The sequence below is a fragment of the Phyllobates terribilis genome, unplaced genomic scaffold, assembly GCF_046119375.1.
Source record: "Phyllobates terribilis strain yellow unplaced genomic scaffold, ASM4611937v1 Scaffold_1__5_contigs__length_1240528914, whole genome shotgun sequence".
In the NCBI taxonomy this organism is placed as follows: domain Eukaryota; kingdom Metazoa; phylum Chordata; class Amphibia; order Anura; family Dendrobatidae; genus Phyllobates; species Phyllobates terribilis.
Window position 1 is genome coordinate 770,800,858 of NW_027362761.1, and position 20,174 is coordinate 770,821,031.

At 39.2% G+C, this 20,174-nt stretch overlaps 1 protein-coding gene across 6 annotated transcripts in view; it reads right to left on the minus strand.

The window, feature by feature from the left end:
* Window positions 1-3,752: 3,752 nt before the first annotated feature.
* Window positions 3,753-20,174, minus strand: part of PSD3 (pleckstrin and Sec7 domain containing 3) — a 902,747-nt gene continuing 886,325 nt past the window's right edge. The window contains exon 17 of one of the 6 annotated variants that reach the window (XM_073636968.1): window positions 3,753-8,065. In XM_073636968.1, the coding sequence (XP_073493069.1) occupies window positions 7,850-8,065 (216 nt within the window). In that variant the 3' untranslated portion in view covers window positions 3,753-7,849. The remainder of the gene's footprint in view (window positions 8,066-20,174) is intronic. The other 5 variants (XM_073636969.1, XM_073636970.1, XM_073636972.1 and 2 more) reach the window with 5 other exon arrangements.

Below are 20,174 nucleotides of genomic sequence, written 5' to 3' on the forward strand. Positions count from 1 at the left end.
CTCTGATCAGACTGTGAATAGCACAATCATCTCGATTCTCTTGGATGAGAGAAAATACTGTTGTGTGACCCTAGCCTAGTAGTGAAGTTGTTTGGGTCAGGAGATCTGCAGTTGGTCTGGACACTGTGATCCATACACGGATGTGTGAATTCAGCTTTTGATCAGGTAATTTAAAACAGACGTATTGTAGCATATTAAAGGTTTATTCACACATTGAAGTCAAATACGTTTTTTTTTTGCAGTACTTTTTTTTTTTGCAAAACCACAACATTTTGCCATAATGTGCAAAAATTGCAGCAAAAAACATGATTTGATCCCACTGTGTTAACAAACTTTTACTTATATGCATCAATACATGTCTTATGGAGGTTTTCCAACGTATTCCATAACACACAAAGTGATTTTTATTATCAGGAGAGTATAAAATTTCCACTGATATTGTACATATAATGAAGGCTCTGCTATACACTACATTGTGGAGAGATAGCCAACAATTTAAGCTGGCAAACAATATTCATTCCCATTTGTTGTATAAAGTAATAAAGATAAAGCTAAAAAACATAAATGGCAGGACACAACATGAAAATCAGGCAGCAGATGCACTGAATAATAGAAAGTAATAATTAAAAAGAGCAAAACTGCCCTGTGTAAACCAACATGATTCATAAACCTCAATGTAAAACTATTGAGGAATCGTACCATTTAAAAGAAAATAAAAATAATTCCCTCGAACACTTTATATACATTATTATACATATCACATCTGCGCTGAGTGTAGAGTCCATCAGTCCTTCATCTAAGCCATCTCATGTGTAGAATACCAACACATGACGCTTCACGTACCTTGAGAAAATGCCATGTGAGACAAAAAACATCAATAAATAGAAGTATTAATCATACCGGCTATGTAGGAGACCTGGCCTATTAAGGTTTACCCTAAAAACTGAGCCTCACATCTTAACTTTAAATGAATTATTCAACTAACAGGCGGTTTTCAATATATTGGGCATTTTCCACGCCAAAATGTCTTATTCTGCATACAGAAAAGGGTTGTTGTGTTGAGTATTAGAGAAAAGGGTCTATTTTTCAGAAACTGCATGTTCATTTGCAGCTTTTGCAGCTTTTCCCAGTAACTGAAACTGACCTATAATACCATATAAAGACCATGGATAACACTACCGCTGCATTAGAAAAGAAGATCCATTTTTCGAATACAGGACAATCCCTTTAACGAGGACCTGTCAATTGCTCAAAAGAATAAGCAAAATACTGTGTAAAAATCTCTGTGCTCCCCTGATTCTTCTGCTCTTTTCAGTTTTGTGCTGTGTCGCTCCATTGCAGAGATATTCACATTTCTTGCAGACTAATTGGACACTTTTTTTCAGAGTCTTCTCTGGGGACATGAACTCTGACCCCTCCCTCCCAGACAGGGTCTGAGATGGCTAAACTGTGAGTACATGTGATAGGCACCTTGTGGGAGGAAGGGGAGAAAGTGCACACCCTTAGAAAAGACTCTAAAAAAAAAAGTAATTTCCAGTTGGTCTTCAAGCAGAGATTTCACATACTGTGATCCAAATGCAACAAATGAGAATATCTCTGCAACAGAGTGACGCAGTCAAAAAAGGAGAAAAACAGCAGAATCATGGGAGCTCAGGCATTTTTTACAAGGTATTTGGCTCAATTTTTGAGCAAGTGACAGGTCCTCTAAGTCCTCAAAGTCATACATGTTCACAGACTTGCCAGTGGAAAAGCCAAACTTCACATGCCAGAAATGCAAGCTTGTGTCCCTGTTGGAGGAAAAGTTGCGAAATCTAGAAGAGAGGTTAACTACCTTGAAAATCATTAAGGGAGGTGAAGAGTTCTTAGACAGAGCAGAATTATCTCTTCATGATTCAGAAAGAGAAGAAATTCGAACTGCACCTGAGGAAACAGAGGAATGGAAGCATGTGACCCACAGAAGCTGGAGGATCGAGAGGCAGTCAGCACCCATACAGCTCAGGAACCAGTACCAGGCTCTCACGCAGGAGAACCATGAAGAAATACAGCAAAATAAGACTTTGCCAGCAATGAATAACCGTGTAAGCCCTCAGAATCCTCCTGGATGGAGAAAGAAGAATTTTGTTAAGAAAAAACGGAGAGTGGTGGTCATGGGGGATTCCCCGTTAAGAGGAAAAGAGGCCGCTATCTGCAGACCAGACATAACCTCAAGAGAAATGTGCTGTCTTCCAGGAGCAAAAATTAAAGATGTGTCTGACAGGATATCAAGACTCTTCAGACCTACAGATCACTACCCATTCCTGCTAATACATGTGGGGACAAATGACACCGCAAGAAAGGACCTGGAAACCATCTGTAGAGACTTTGAAGACTTAGGCAAGAAAGTGAAAGAATTGGGAGCGCAGGTGGTCTTCTCATCCATCCTCCCAGTGGATGACCATGGAACAATGAGGTGGAATAAGATTCTACAGGTGAACAACTGGCTACGTCGATGGTGCCGTCAACAAGGATTTGGATTTCTGGATCACGGAATGAATTACCTATACGATGGACTACTTGCTAGAGATGGGGTGCACCTTACGAAGACTGGAAAACATGCATTTGGAAGTCGCCTTGCTACACTCATCAGGAGAGCTTTAAACTAGAACAATGTGGGAAGGGAAGCAAAAGGCCAGAAAAAGCCATACAGCTGACAAATACTATTGAGATCTCTGCTACTGGAAGTGGAAAGGAAGAACAAAGACAAAACAATTTAAATAATAAAAATATGGGAGGAAGAGAAACCAATCACAAACTAAAATGTTTTTATACAAATGCACAAAGCATGGGCAACAAACAAGGAGAATTGGAACTACTAATGCAGGAAAAGGAATATGATGTCATTGGAATCACTGAAACTTGGTGGGACGATACACATGATTGGAATAAAAGGCTAAAAGGATATAACTTATTTGCAAGAAACAGACTTGATAAACGAGGAGGAGGTGTCGCATTGTATGTTAGAAAAGCGTATATCTGCACAGAGATTGAAGCTTCAGAGACTGGGAGTTCTGTGGAAACTGTTTGGGTAAGAATACAAGGAGAGAACAACGGAAAGGACACCATTGTAGGCATTTACTACAGGCCACCTGGGCAAGCTGAAGATATGGATGAACTCTTTATGCATCAAATGACCAAGTTCTCCAAAAAATATGACGTAGTGGTCATGGGAGATTTCAACTATCCAGACATTTGTTGGGAATCTCTCTCAAGTAAAACTAACAGGTCAAGCAAATTCTTATCCTCTCTTGCTGACAACTTTATCTTCCAAAAGGTAGGGGAGAAAACAAGGGGATCTGCTACTTTGGATCTAATCCTTATAAACAGGGAGGAAATGGTTGAGGAGGTAAAGGTGGCTGGGACCCTAGGAGGCAGCGATCATGCTATTATAGAATTTTGGATCACTAGAGGAGGAAGACATGTGAAGACTCAAACTTCAAGGTTAGATTTTAGAAAGGCAGATTTTAAGAGACTCAGAAAGAGAATAGGAGGGATCCAATGGCTGGATGTCCTTAAGGACAAAAATGTCCAGGAAGGATGGGAAATTTTTAAAAATGAGATTCTCAAAGCACAATCGTTAACAATCCCGAAAAGTAGGAAGAATGGGAAGCATTTAAGGAAACCAGGATGGATGAACACAGAACTTAAACACATGCTAAAAAGAAAGAAAGAAATGTTTATTAAATGGAAAGAGGGAGGCATATCTAAAGATTATAATGCAGTCTGCAGATCCTGTAGGGCACGTATCAGGTTAGCTAAAGCTGACAATGAATTAAGGCTTGCAAGAGATGTCAAAAGCAATAAAAAAGGATTTTGGGGGTATGTCAAAAGTAAAAGAAAAGTCAAAGATGCTATAGGATTTTTACAGGATGAAAATGGAGAAATGGTAAGAGAGGATGTTGAGAAGGCCGAACTTTTTAATTCCTATTTTGCATCTGTTTTCTCTCAGAAAGAAAATGTAACATCAACTGATCTTCACTGTCCTTTTAAAGGAATAGAAGAATACAAGTTATCTGTAAACAGAAAGATTGTGAGGGAATATTTAGCTAACATAAATGAGTTCAAGTCTCCAGGTCCAGATGAATTACACCCCAGAGTACTGAAGGAGATCGTAGAAGAAATTTTAGAACCACTCTCCATAATCTTTGAAAATTCTTGGAGAACAGGAGAAGTCCCAGAAGACTGGAGAAGAGCAAATGTTGTTCCTATCTTCAAAAAGGGGAAGAAGGTGGACCCAGGGAACTATAGGCCGGTGAGTCTGACTTCTATACCAGGAAAGATCTTTGAACAAATTATTAAACAACATGTATGTAAGTACATGGATAAGAATGAAGTGATTAACCAGAGTCAGCATGGGTTTGTAACTAACAAGTCATGTCAGACTAACTTAATTTCCTTCTATGACAGAATCACTGACTGGGTGGATCAGGGAAATGCTGTAGATATAGTATATCTTGACTTCAGCAAAGCATTTGACAAAGTATCTCACACCATCCTTATTGAAAAAATGACCAAGTATGCAATGGACCAGGCAACTGTTAGGTGGATTCATAACTGGCTTAGTGATCGGACTCAAAGGGTGGTTGTAAATGGCTTCACATCCAGCTGGATGAATGTCTCAAGTGGGGTACCACAGGGCTCCGTCCTGGGACCTGTATTGTTCAACATCTTTATCAATGATTTAGATGAAGGAATTGAGGGTAAACTGATTAAATTTGCTGATGACACAAAGCTAGGAGGGATAGCTAATACTAGAGAAGAGAGAGAGAGGATTCAAAAAGACCTAAATAAACTGGAGCAGTGGGCAGCAACCAACAGAATGGTTTTTAACAGGGAAAAATGCAAAGTACTACATCTGGGCAATAAAAATGAAAAAAGCATATACAGAATGGGAGGAATAGAGCTAAGCAACAGTACATGTGAAAAAGACTTAGGTATACTAATAGATCATAGACTGAACATGAGTCAACAGTGTGATGCAGCAGCAAAAAAGGCAAATACAATTCTGGGATGTATTAACAGAAGCATACAGTCTAGATCACGTGAAGTCATTATCGGTCTTTACTCCTCTTTGGTCAGACCTCATCTGGAATACTGTGTACAGTTTTGGGCACCACATTTTAAAAAAGACATAGACAAACTGGAGCAAGTTCAGAGAAGAGCGACCAGAATGGTGACTGGTCTGCAAACCCTGTCCTATGAGGAACGGTTGCAGGATTTGGGAATGTTTAGCTTGCAAAAAAGAAGACTGAGAGGAGACTTAATAGCTGTCTACAAATATGTCAAGGGCTGTCACATTGTAGAAGGATCATCTTTATTCTCATTTGCACAAGGAAAGACTAGAAGCAATGGGATGAAACTAAATGGGAGGAGACACAGATTAGATATTAGAAAAAACTTTTTGACAGTTAGGGTGATTAATGAGTGGAACAGGCTGCCACGAGAGGTGGTGAGTTCCCCTTCAATGGACGTCTTCAAACAGAGGCTGGACAGACATCTGTCTGAGATGATTTAGTGAATCCTGCTTTGAGCAGGGGGTTGGACCAGATGACCCAGGAGGTCCCCTCCAACTCTACCATTCTATGATTCTATGAAGCTTTTGTGAGTGATGCTTCTGTGATCCCATCCAAATAATTAGGTCAAAAGTAGGAGTGTTCATGTACTATACTTCAATTTGACTGAATTCTACAACTACATTAAAGGACGATAACAGAAGCCCTTTTCATTTATGCATTTTCATCTGTCCTATTTTCTGCTTCAAGATGTCCATCACTCAACCTGGAACGCGTATTTACAACATGCATAGCGATAGAATGTATATCAGATACCAACAGCACGGCTCTTAACCCTTAGGGGAGTCTGTAGCCTGATAAAATAATATAATGATATTGCGTATTAGATGAACTCAAGATCCAATATACTGGTTTCTTTAGATTGGATGGAGCAAGCAAAATGTGTAATACAATTGTGAGTGCCAGGTCTCCAATGTTCAGAGTCTAGTCTAAATGTGCTTCCCATACAGAATGCTGTTAGCTAAGCTGCTGAGCAAGGAAAGGCGGTTTCATTAATCACACTGCCATAGCTTTGGCTTAGGGATAAGGAGAAATATATATCTTAAACTGCTACATTTGAAAAACACAATAATTCTATAAATGGACTTGCTTGGCCGCTTTTATAATCTTTGTGAAATGCTTTTTGCAGAGAAGAACATATAAATTAAGCTAAAGGCTTAGTGGCTATTAGTTGAAACCAACAGCAACTACCGTAATTAGACATTTGCTTTGGTCAGCCTATACAACAAGCTGAAGGAAGGAAGTTTTCTAAAGGTTGTTTTGGATTCTGATGTACAACAGCGACTATGGTTATGGTGTATTCCAGACCTGATGACTTTCTGGAATACTCTCATTTTCTATTTCATCACGCTTTTGATACATAACCCACTTAATTACTTATTAAAGCCCATTAACAGAATATTTACATGTAGTATCTCATTATACCAAGAGTATCATAAATTAAAAATGCATCTGGGTGACTGTACTGTCTGAGTCATGATGAAAAACTGTAAAATGCTTTCTTTTGGTTTTTTTTTCTTGATACAAGCCAATTCATAAAGATACATCATTCCAGCACAATGCCCAGGCCTCTCATTTCAGCCATAATCATTTTCGGAACTTTCCGTTTCTATGTATTTTAGATATTTTGTGATCGGTCAGTAATTATACACTTTGGATTCTGCATCTCGACATTTTGAATGTACTCCAAAGTTCAGAGATAGTGAAAAAAGATATCATAATATGAGGCTGGAAATGATAGCTTTCTTTGAAGCCTGTACTAGGTATACAGTGCATCTATTATAGAGTGAAACGAGCAGGGGGGCTGATGAAATGCACAGCGGTCATGTACAGTAATTAGCAGCAGTTCAATTATTCTTACCATAAATCACTAGCAAAGACCTGCCTGTCTTTATTGAATGGGAGATCTGCTACCATTTATCCCCATTTCCTGCACTGGGGAGAAACAAACCTATAAATCTCCTTAAGGGAAAAATTCAATTCAGACACTGAAGCGCAAAGCATGCCGGCTTGGTTGACCGCTGAGATGAAGACTGTACAGTACATTCAGGAATTGATTGGCCTTGAACAATCCTTAGCAGACGTGATATATTGTGCAGACTGAAAACTGAATGTGCAGTATCCAACCAGTCCAGCATTGAACACACTGCCTTGGCCAAAATGGTACCTCTCAATAAATGGATCATACAATGTAAGCTCAAATGTGCAATTACATATCGAAAGGCTAACTTCAGCTAAAACTGAGGAGTCAGGATGTTGGACTCTCGTCTGGCATGTATTGCCTATCCAATGACATGTGAAATTCCAACTTAGACTAAAACTTTTTGCATAATTGGCGTCATAATAATTTAATAAAAAAAAGCAAAAATGTAGTAAACCAACACCCATCTGTACCCTCTTTAAGAACTAAGAACAGACTGAAGGTGAATATGGATGGACTCGGGGCCCGCTATGGAGAAAGGTGCATTCTTAGCAATGCCTTTCAGTGCAGGATTGAACCTGCAGCTCATGAGTTGTCATAAGCCAAAATACCACACTCTGCAGATTGGGAACAAAGACATCTACAATATAGTGAGCAGTCAACAGCAAAAAGGAATGTGCAAGAGAAAATGCTATCAAGCTCCTATCAGTCACAGACTTGTTTTGTTGTTTGAATGAACCACAGATAGTAACAATTGTGACGGACAAAATATTTTGCTGCTCTTGCGGACTGACTCCAGCTTTTATTCAACCCATGCCTCTTAAGTAACCTTCTGCTTAATGCTTGGCGTCTCTGGCCGGTAATCCTTCCTCTCCGAAATGTTGCGCTTGATCTTGGCACTGGCTGGTGATGAATCTTGAGTGAGGGAGGGGCTAGAATGGGACTTTTTCAGGCCAGAATTATCATTTTCTCCAGTGGCCAGCAGCTCCTTGCCACCATCTTTCAGCAGCTGTACATAAACTTCGTACCGAGTTTTCTGCAGAGATAAAACAAAATAACCCATTTATTATAGCAAAAAATTATTATCTCAGATAGTTCTGCGTGTACTAATATAGTTTATAATGATTAATCTGCTGTATTTCAATAGGACACACAGTCTACTGCAGACAAAAACATTAAAGAGAGGGGCATGTGAGGAGGGGATAGCGGTGGAAAGAAATGAATGCCGTAAAATACATTTACATCTTAACCCCAGGAGAGAATTGGAAGAGGGTGTTCTATTGAATATGCATTAAATATTCCCTTTAAAGAGATCCTGTCACTTAGACAAAAAATTGAGTTAAATACCCTGTAAAAATCAATGATTTTGATGCTCTTTTACATATCGCACTGCGTCACTCCATTAAAGAGATATTTACATTTGTTGCTTTTGGAGCACAGTATGTGAAATCTCTGCTTGTAGTTCAACTGGGTGTTTCTTTCACCCATCCTTTCCCTGACACTGCAGATCACAGTTCAGCTAGGCATCTCCTGAGACAGCTAGATCAGATGCCGAGCTGTGATTGGCAGCATGTGTGAGAGAGGGGTGACAGAACATGCTCTCAGAAAAGACTCTGAAGAATCACCCAGATGAACTGCAAGAAGAGATTTCACATACTGTGCTCCAAAAGCAATTAATGTGAATATCTGCAATGGAGAGACGGAGCACAAAACAAAAAACAGTGGCAGGATTAGGGGAGTTCAGTTATATAACCTAATTTTTTTGAACAAGTGACACATCATCTTTAACTCTGCAGCATAGGGCAGAAGAAAAAGGTAGTGTCACAGAATTTGGCCCTTTGAAATGGAAGCACATTAGAAGCGGAACATGAGGAATAGTGCAAATATTACTATTATGTTGCAGATTTATCCATGAGGTATTTGAAGAGAACGACTAGGATTATTTCATTGCAGGATGAAATAGCAATTGACACATATGAGCAGTTTGTACGGATGTTTTGTCGATAGCTACATTTTATTATAAATGTGGGATGATACTGCTATATTTTAAGACATGTTGAACTGCTCGGATGCAGACATAATCTTGAAAATCTACTTACATCTAAATTTTACACTGATATGAAAATAAAAGTCTAAACATATACTAAAAACAGACTTAAAGGGAACCTGTCTTGTCCTATCTACTATCTAAATTGCCCCCATTGCATTGTTAGTGACGCAATGTGCATCACTAACACGCTTTTTTCATTACAATCGGCTTTAATATAATGAATAAAACCGACTTTATATACTTATATCCTACCTGCTTGTTTAATCACAAGGGTGTGATCCTCGCTTTTAGTCATCGTTGGCACCCCTGTGATTAAACAAGCAGGTAGGATATAAGTATATAAAGTGGGTTTTACTCATTATATTAAAGCCGATTTTAATGAAAAAAGTGTGTTAGTGATGTACATTGCATCACTAACAACGCAATGGGGGCATTATACACACATACATTACAGACCAAAAGTTTGGACACACCTTCTCATTTAAAGATTTTTCTGTATTTTCATGACTTTGAAAATTGTACATTCACACTGAAGGCATCAAAACTATGAATTAACACATGTGGAATTATATACTTAACAAAAAAGTGTGAAACAACTGAAAATATGTCTTATATTCTAGGTTCTTCAAAGTAGCCACCTTTGCTTTGATGACTGCTTTGCACACTCTTGGCATTCTCTTGATGAGCTTCAAGAGGTAGTCAACGGAAATGGTTTTCACTTCACAGGTATGCCCCATCAGGTTTAATAAGTGGGATTTCTTGCCTTATAAATGGGGTTAGGACCATCAGTTGTGTTGTGCAAAAGTCAGGTGGATACACAGCTGATAGTCCTACTGAATAGACTGTTAGAATTTGTATTATGGCAAGAAAAAAGCAGCTAACAGTCTATTCAGTAGGACTATCAGCTGTGTATCCACCAGACTTCTGCACAACACAACTGACGGTCCCAACCCTAATTATAAGGCAAGAAATCCCACTTATTAAACCTGACAGGGCACACCTGTGAAGTGAATACCATTTCCGGTGACTACCTCTTGAAGCTCATCAAGAGAATGCCAAGAGTGTGCAAAGCAGTCATCAAAGCAAAAGGTGGCTACTTTGAAGAACCTAGAATATAAGACATATTTTCAGTAGTTTCACACTTTTTTGTTAAGTATATAATTCCACATGTGTTAATTCATAGTTTTGATGCCTTCAGTGTGAATGTACAATTTTCATAGGTCATGTAAATACAGAAAAATCTTTAAATGAGAAGGTGTGTCCAAACTTTTGGTCTGTACTGTATATATACACATACACAACGCAGCCTAGACAGAAAATGGAAAGGTGTATCATCTCTAGAGAGAAAGAGTTGTTTTCCTTCAGATAAAGTGAGGCAAGAATAGTTAACTTGTGAAGTTTGTTCTATGCAAAAGTATTTTTACTGCCAACTGTAATTTCCAAGTTGTGGCCCTGTGACTTCTTTTCTTTTCCTTTCGGGAACAAAGAGACCCAGAGGAATAATCATATTTAAATGCACTTAGTTTCACGGGGTTTAAGAACAGTCATCACAGCTAGAGGTACCTGAAAGGCTTTATAACTGTAGTTGGTGCACTTTACTGAGCTGCCAATGAATGCCTGAGCATACATTCAATCATAATTTTTAATACAAAGGTGCTCTGCAGCAGCTAATCTCTCTCTATTCATTCGTGCGGGGCTCAAAGCTCCGTCCATAAAATGCATGAGCAGAGAATTCAGCAGGGAGCAGTGAGGGGGCGCATTTCAAATGTTTGCAAAATAATTTTATATAGCCTTTTCATTGTTGGATATTTTGGATGGTAAAATGCACAGACACCGTCTAATGGAAGGTCAGAGTAATTGGTATTTTTTTCCATAAATTTTAGAACTTCAAAATATGTTTAGAATTTTCTAAGATAGCAATGTGCTAGTACGTTACTTGTAATTCTGAGATTGAAAAGGTAAATGAAGAGTGCATATTTGTTCATAATTCCCACAATAACCTATAGAAAAGTCGCATTCTTTAAACATTTGAGGGGCAGAAATAGCATCCATCTGGCTACCTTCACACACACTATTTTTGGCAGTGGTTTGAAACCTATAGTTTTGGGTTTTTTTGTCTGCTTTTTTTATGGTTATAGGAAACGATTGATTGCAGTTAATTATTCCAAAGAGTGTGCAACCAAATATTAAGTTGTGGACGCCAACAATTTTGCCCGACCCATTTTTGGGGTTTTGTGTGAAATGATGTCCAATTTGCCTTTTTTTCTTTTTTTTTGTGTTGTTCCAATAAACAAAAAGAAAATAAACATGTATATAACAAAACATGTGTAATTGCAATAATATTCTGGGAGAAATACTTCATTTTATGGAACAATTTCAAGGGTGTCAACACTTTCAGTTGTGACTGTAAACCTGGCATGTAAAGTGGCCTATACCACTGCTGTGTGTGCATTCATTTGAGGGCATTTGGGAAACTAATATCTGTTTAATCCGATACTTTTCTAATTTACCATTCTGAAATGAGTTCCTAGGGTAGATGCAATCTTTCTCTAAGAACCAATCTTTTGTCCAACTATTAATGGTTAGGTTGCCAGCCATCATTTCTTACTCATTTCTCAAACCCAGCGGCATTTAGACATTTCCAATATTCTGCAGAATAGTAATAGTTTTATTGATTCACGCTTTCAGTTGATATATATAACATCTGCAGATTTCCAATGCAGTAATATGGTAATCTGATTTCATAGCAGATTTTTAGGGACTATTTAAAAAGCTTTCGCATCTCATGATTAACAGTATTAAAGTGTGAAAATCTGTCACTGTAATGTATACGGGGGATTTTGTAGCGGTCAAATGTGCATCTTGCGAGGGAAAAGGCAAGCTGCTATATATTGTATAATAGTGAGCTGTGACCCCAGTTACTTGATGTTCAGTTTTAAGCTTTGCAAAATCCTCCACTCCCTCCCAAGTTATTCTTAAAAAGGTGTCCAGGATCTGGAATGTTGTTTGGGGTGCAACTGGCCACGCAGATAAAACACTGCTCACAAGCCAATGGCAGCATGATTTTGGATTTTGAGAAACAGGTCTTCATTCATCATTTTCTATGGCTACTTTACTTGTCCCCTTATTGCCACAGAGAATTAGAGGACCCTAGTAGGCAATAGGTATATTACATTCTTTATTGTAAAATGCCATTTTACTAAATGTCAAACTGACTACCTTATTTATTGCTCTACTAATTATACTGATTACACTGGTCAACAAATTTTAACTTTTTTTCTGTTTCCTGTTTTAAAATATGTTGCCTTTATGTATTTTGAGGCGCTGATTTCACAAATGTAATCAGAATTTCTGTAGCACGTACCGTTTCCGAGATATTTTCATTTTACGATTATAATGATAAGAACTGTACATAGTACATAATAAATTGGCACTTATATTACTACTTTGGTAACTCTCTATTAATTGGCTTCTCCCTCACTCGACTTTCCCCCCTCCAGTCCATCCTTAATGCTGCAGCCAGAGTCATCTACTTGGCTAACCGTTATTCAGACTCCTCCGCTCTGTGCCAGTCAGTGAACTGGCTGCCCATGAATTATAGGATCCAATTTAAATTGCTTGTTCTCACCCACAAAGTTCTCCACAGTGCGGCACCCCCCTACATCTCTTCCCTCATTTCTGTTTATCGGCCTACCCGTTCTCTACGTTCCGCAAGCGACTTTCGACTAACATCCGCACTAATCCGTACCTCCCACTCCCGGCTTCAAGACTTCTCCCGAGCTGCACCTATTCTTTGGAATGCTCTACCCCAAGAAATTAGGATGAACCACAACTTACACAGTTTTAGGCGCTCCCTAAAAACACACCTGTTTAGGGCGGCCTATCACCTTCCCTAATCAAAGTCCTTTTATCTTCTTATAGCCCATCCCTTATTTCTCTAAACATAAGTCTCCACCGAACCCAAAAGCACTACAGATACTGGCTGGTGATGAGCTCATGCAGCCTTTATCTATCCCTCATCCCCTCAAGATGGCTGGACCATCCTTGTAAATAAGCCATTGTACTTTGTGTCACCCCCACCTCATTGTAGATTGTAAGCTCTTACGAGCAGGGTCGTCATTATTTTTGCTGTAATTATTGTATTATCTTTAGCTATGTTACTTATGACTGTTGTATATGAACCTGTGAATTGTTAAGCGCTGCGGAATATGTTGGCGCTATATAAATAAAGATTAGTATTATTATATTAAACTTTTTTATTTCAGAAGTGTATTTTTGGTAGCAATAGCCAATGAAATTCATAATATGGACTCTCTTTATTATAATATACAGCACTTAAGCCCTGTCCAATCATGCATTGCATTAGTTGTGCACTCTCAGGCATGCCCAGATACAACTGTCAGACTTTGGTCTATTTCCAAGTAGCATAATATAATAGCAGCAGTAACGACACTGTAGTCTTCATGTGTTTCTTCTGTTTTTCAGAAAATTTCATAAGGAGCAAAACTGTTTAATAAGTAACGAGCTGCAGAATGTCGCAATAGCAGTGACCTCTTTTGTTATATATGTGGTGATTATACCCTTAAGGCCACGGCCCCACTATCAGTATTTGGTCAGTATCGGTCAGTATTTTTTCTCAGTAGTGGGAGCCAAAACTAGGTGAGGAACAATCAGAGAAAAGGTATAATAAAAACAAGTGCACAAATTCTGCATTTATCACCCACTCCTGGTTTTGTCTCCCACTCCTGAGAAAAAATACTGACCGAATACTGACCAAATACTGATAGTGGGGCCATGGCCTAAAGCCCAGAAAAGGAGTATATCTGCAGTTGTTAAGAAGGCGTATGAGTTATATTTTGGATGAAAAATTGGTGACCAAGACAGAGCATGGGCTCGTCATATATGCTGCTCATCTTGCGCTACGAGTTTGGGGTCTTGGCTGAAGGGTGTGCGACCATCGATGCCGTTTGCCATTCCAATGATCTAGAGGGAGCATAAGGACCATATAACCGATTGTTACTTCTGCATGACGAATGTATCCAGTTTTTCTTCTAAGAACAGGTCTATTGAATATCCCAACCTTGCTTCTGCAATTAGACCAGTGGCGCACGATAAAAGTCTGCCAGTTCTAAAACCACCGCCAGTGTGGAGAATAGAAGATGACGATGAAATGACGGTTGATTCATTAGAGATGGAAGCTGCTGCTGATTCATATTTCGAACCATCAATATCAACTGCTCCACGTTTAATATCTCAAGCAAGACACAACAATCTGGTCAGAGATTTGGGTTTATCAAAGAGTCAGGCAGAACTTCTTGGATCAAGGTTGCAAGAGTGGAATCTGTTGCAGCCAGGTACAAAAATTTCAGTATTTCGCAGTCGTCATGAAGATTTGGCCAAATATTTCAGTCAAGCTGACAGTCTCACTTTTTGCAGTGATATTACTGGATTGTTTTCTGTCCTTGGAGTTGACCATGACGAAAGGGAATGGCGACTGTTCATTGATTCATCGGTCTTAAGTTTGAAGGCTGTCTGCTACACAATGGCAATGTCTACCCTTCGATACCTATCGGACATGCCGTTCATATGAAGGAGACCTATGAGAATATGAAGCTTCTGCTCAATCACATTCAATACTCAAGGTACAAATGGAAATACAGTTAGGTCCATATATATTTGGACAGAGACAACCTTTTTTCTAATTTTGGTTCTAGACATTACCACAATGAATTTTAAACAAAACAATTCAGATGCAGTTGAAGTTCAGACTTTCAGCTTTCATTTGAGGGTATCCACATTAAAATTGGATGAAGGGTTTAGGAGTTTCAGCTCCTTAACATGTGCCACCCTGTTTTTAAAGGGACCAAAAGTAATTGGACAATTGACTCCAAGGCTATTTCATGGACAGGTGTGGGCAATCCCTTCATTATGTCATTCTCAATTAAGCAGATAAAAGGCCTGGAGTTGATTTGAGGTGTGGTGCTTGCATTTGGAAGATTTTGCTGTGAAGTAAACATGCGGTCAAAGGAGCTCTCCATGCAGGTGAAACAAGCCATCCTTAAGCTGCAAAAACAGAAAAAACCCATCCGAGAAATTGCTACAATATTAGGAGTGGCAAAATCTACAGTTTGGTACATCCTGAGAAAGAAAAAAAGCACTGGTGAACTCATCAATGCAAAAAGACCTGGGCGCCCACGGAAGACAACAGTGGTGGATGATCGCAGAATAATCTCCATGGTGAAGAGAAACGCCTTCACAACAGCCAACCAAGTGAACAACACTCTCCAGGAGGTAGGCGTATCAATATCCAAATCTACCATAAAGAGAAGACTGCATGAAAGTAAATACAGAGGGTTCACTGCACGGTGCAAGCCACTCATAAGCATCAAGAATAAAAAGGCTAGACTGGACTTTGCTAAAAAAACATCTAAAAAAAGCCAGCACAGTTCAGGAAGAACATTCTTTGGACAGATGAAACCAAGATCAACCTCTACCAGAATGATGGAAAGAGAAAAGTATGGCGAAGGCGTGGTACAGCTCATGATCCAAAGCATACCACATCATCTGTTAAACACGGCGGAGGCAGTGTGATAGCTTGGGCATGCATGGCTGCCAGTGGCACTGGGTCACTAGTGTTTATTGATGATGTGACACAGGACAGAAGCAGCCGAATGAATTCTGATGTATTCAGAGCCATACTGTGTGCTCAGATCCAGCCAAATGCAGCCAAACTGATTGGTCGTTGTTTCATACTACAGATGGACAATGACCCAAAACATAAAGCCAAAGCAACCCAGGAGTTTATTAAAGCAAAGAAGTGGAATATTCTTGAATGGCCAAGTCAGTCACCTGATCTCAACCCAATTGAGCATGCATTTCACTTGTTAAAGACTAAACTTCAGACAGAAAGGCCCACAAACAAACAGCAATTGAAAACCACCGCAGTGAAGGCCTGGCAGAGTATCAAAAGGAGGAAACACAGCGTCTGGTGATGTCCATGAGTTCAAGACTTCAGGCAGTCATTGCTAACAAAGGGTTTTCAACCAAGTACTAGAAATGAACATTTTATTTACAATTATTTCATTTGTCCAATTACTTTTGGTCCCTTTAAAAACAGGGTGGCACATGTTAAGGAGCTGAAACTCCTAAACCCTTCATCCAATTTTAATGTGGATATCCTCAAAAGAAAGCTGAAAGTCTGAACTTCAACTGCATCTGAATTGTTTTGTTTAAAATTCATTGTGGTAATGTCTAGAACCAAAATTAGAAAAATGTTGTCTTTGTCCAAATATATATGGACCTAACTGTATATGTGGTGATCTCAAGGTAGCTGCAATTTTATTAGGTTTACAGCTGGGATACACTAAGTACTGTTGTTTCCTTTGCGAATGGACAGTCGTGCAAGAGATTAGCATTATATCAGGAAGGATTGGTCACTACGCAATAAATTGATTCCAGAGCAGAAGAATGTTAAACATGAACCATTGGTAGATGAAAAGATGATATTCCTTCCGTCTTTGCACATCAAACTGGGATTAATGAAGAACTTTGTCAAAGCAATGAACAAGCAAACTGAAGCCTTTGCTTACTTGCGACAGAAGTTTCCATGCATTAGTGATGCCAAGATAAAAGAGGGTGTTTTCATTGGTCCACAAATCCGATAGCTAGTAAATGATAGTAACTTTGATGGTCTTCTGCATGGTGCAGAACATGTCGCATGGTCGGCATTCAAGAATGTCGTTTTCAACTTTCTAGGCAACTACAAGGCACCAAACTATGCTGAACAGGTTGAAAGACTTCTTCAGGCTTACAAGTCAATGAAGCACAACATGTCACTTAAAATACATTTCCTTCATTCACACATTGACTTTTTCCCACCAAACCTCGGCACAGCAGGTGATGAACATGGTGAAAGGTTTCATCAAGACATTTCCCAGATGGAGAAATGGTACCAGGGGAGGTGGAGTCCCTCGATACTGAGTGACTATTGTTGGAATCTTGTCTGTGAATCATCAGACAGTGATTATAAAGGAAAATCAATGGCAAAACATTTCTAAACTTGATCGCTGTTGCTATCTTTTGCATTCGGAATATCACATGCCTCTACAAATTTGACAGTATTCAATGCATACATACAATTGCATTATTCTCAAAAATCTTACGTGATAGAGCAATTCTGAAGTTGTTTCTGAACTCAGCATGACAATTCCGATAAGATTCACCCAATTTCATGCAGGAAACAAAAACCTTGTTGAACAGTGATTATCAAAAACTAATCTAAAGTTTATTAACCTCCATAAAAAAGGAAAGACACAGCAGCAGTACATATCTTTAAGATTAAATAGGAAAAAGAACAATGAGTTGATGATTTAAAAGAAGACAACATGCCCCCAGAACATGTTTCGCCATACACATTGGCTTTGTCGGAAGTAATGGTGCAAATGACAGAGACATGAAGTCCAGAGCTTTTAAAGCCTCTTGATGAAAAACACTGACATTCATGGTAACAAATCATAGAGAATTATGCCAGACAGCACTGCACTTATATGCATTAACTCTAAAATTATGTGCGCTCCACAAACTATAAGGTAGTCGCAATGACAACCAATCACCTGAACCGCAAGAGTTATGCGAACTGTAAACACACACTTAGTAGCACCGAGACTAAAGCCGGCCATACCACTAGATGGTTCACGGCTCAATAATGCTTCAGCTGACTTTTCCACACAAAATACTCTTCAAATCTGGAAGGTTCTGTGGGCATCTTCTATGAACTCTGAACTTTAGCTCCTTTAGTTTTCTATTGGATTCAGTTCAGGTGTGTAGCGCTGGTGTCCCCCTACCCCGGCAGAGACGCCGACCCCCTTACCGCCGCGGCCCTAGTCCTCTGCCCGCACATTCTTTTTGTTCAGCAATGGAGCCTTGAATGGAAAGCATCCATTCAGGCCATGGGGGTTGAGTGTATTACTTATTGTTTTCATTGACACAATTGTACCTGCTGATTTCAGATCTTTATGTAGCACTCCATAGCTGATCCTTGGCTCCTGGACAACTCTTCTGATAACTCTTTTCACCCCTCTATCTGAAATCTTGCAGGGAGCATCTGGTCTTATCTAGTTTATGGTGAAATGATGTTCTTTCCACTTCCGGATTATGGCCCCAACACCCACAGTATATGTATATATATATATATATATATATACAGTACAGACCAAAAGTTTGGACACACCTTCTCATTTAAAGATTTTTCTGTATTTTCATGACCTATGAAAATTGTACATTCACACTGAAGGCATCAAAACTATGAATTAACACATGTGGAATTATATACTTAACAAAAAAGTGTGAAACTACTGAAAATATGTCTTATATTCTAGGTTCTTCAAAGTAGCCACCTTTTGCTTTGACTGCTTTGCACACTCTTGGCATTCTCTTGATGAGCTTCAAGAGGTAGTCACCGGAAATGGTCTTCCAACAATCTTGAAGGAGTTCCCAGAGATGCTTAGCACTTGTTGGCCCTTTTGCCTTCACTCTGTGGTCCAGCTCACCCCAAACCATCTCGATTGGGTTCAGGTCTCGTGACTGTGGAGGCCAGGTCATCTGGCGTAGCACCCCATCACTCTCCTTCTTGGTCAAATAGCCCTTACACAGCCTGGAGGTGTGTTTGGGGTCATTGTCCTGTTGAAAAATAAATGATGGTCCAACTAAATGCAAACCGGATGGAATAGCATGCCGCAGCAAGATGCTGTGGTAGCCATGCTGGTTCAGCACGCCTTCAATTTTGAATAAATCCCCAACAGTGTCACCAGCAAAGCACCCCCACACCTCCTCCTCCATGTTTCACGGTGGGAACCAGGCATGTAGAGTCCATCCGTTCACCTTTTCTGCGTCGCACAAAGACACGGTGGTTGGAATCAAAGATCTCAAATTTGGACTCATCAGACCAAAGTACAGATTTCCACTGGTCTAATGTCCATTCCTTGTGTTCTTTATCCTAAACAAGTCTCTTCTGCTTGTTGCCTGTCCTTAGCAGTGGTTTCCTAGCAGCTATTTTACCATGAAGGCCTGCTGCACAAAGTCTCCTCTTAACAGTTGTTGTAGAGACATGTCTGCTGCTAGAACTCTGTGTGGTGTTGACCTGGTCTCTAATCTGAACTGCTGTTAACCTGCGATTTCTGAGGCTGGTGACTCGGGTAAACATATCCTCAGAAGCAGAGGTGACTCATGGTCTTCCTTTCCTGGGGCGGTCCTCATGTGAGCCAGTTTCTTTGTAGCGCTTGATGGTTTTTGCAACTGCACTTGGGGACACTTTCAAAGTTTGCCCAATTTTTCGGACGGTGACCTTCATTTCTTAAAGTAATGATGGCCACTCGTTTTTCTTTACTTAGCTGCTTTTTTCTTGCCATAATACAAATTCTAACAGTCTATTCAGTAGGACTATCAGCTGTGTATCCACCTGACTTATGAAAATACAGAAAAATCTTTAAATGAGAAGGTGTGTCCAAACTTTTGGTCTGTACCGTACATATTATACATATATTTACATACTATAGCGTTTCAGAGTGCAGCTTTAATTTGATAGTTATATAGAATGGTTCTCTTAGCTTGCACCAGTTCACACCTGTCTTTTTCTGTATGGAAGTGCCGGTCAGTTTTTTGATATTTACTATACAAAATTATTGAGGTAACAAAATATTTGCAACTAAACAATATAAATAGAGGACAAAACAAAAATAAAGACAGTTTTTCAAAGGAATGGAGCAAAATTAAAGCTTTCATTGAGACCACAGGAGTAAGAGTTTTCAGTCGGTAGATCCACCATGCTTCCTCTTGTAACAATTTTTTATGAAAAATTATCATGCTAGGGCCCCAACTTTATCAAAGAGATTTTCCAAAATTGAGAACTTTAGTACTTTCACCATGAACAAATCTAACATGCTGAGAAAGAGTGTTATCTGGCCTTGTATTAACAAGACTAATATGTTGAGAAAGTTGTTTTCTCAATTATTGGATAGTTTTTCCAACATATATTTTGGGACATGTACAAACTGCACCATGCACAACCCTAGCACATTGACAATAAACTATCTATAAT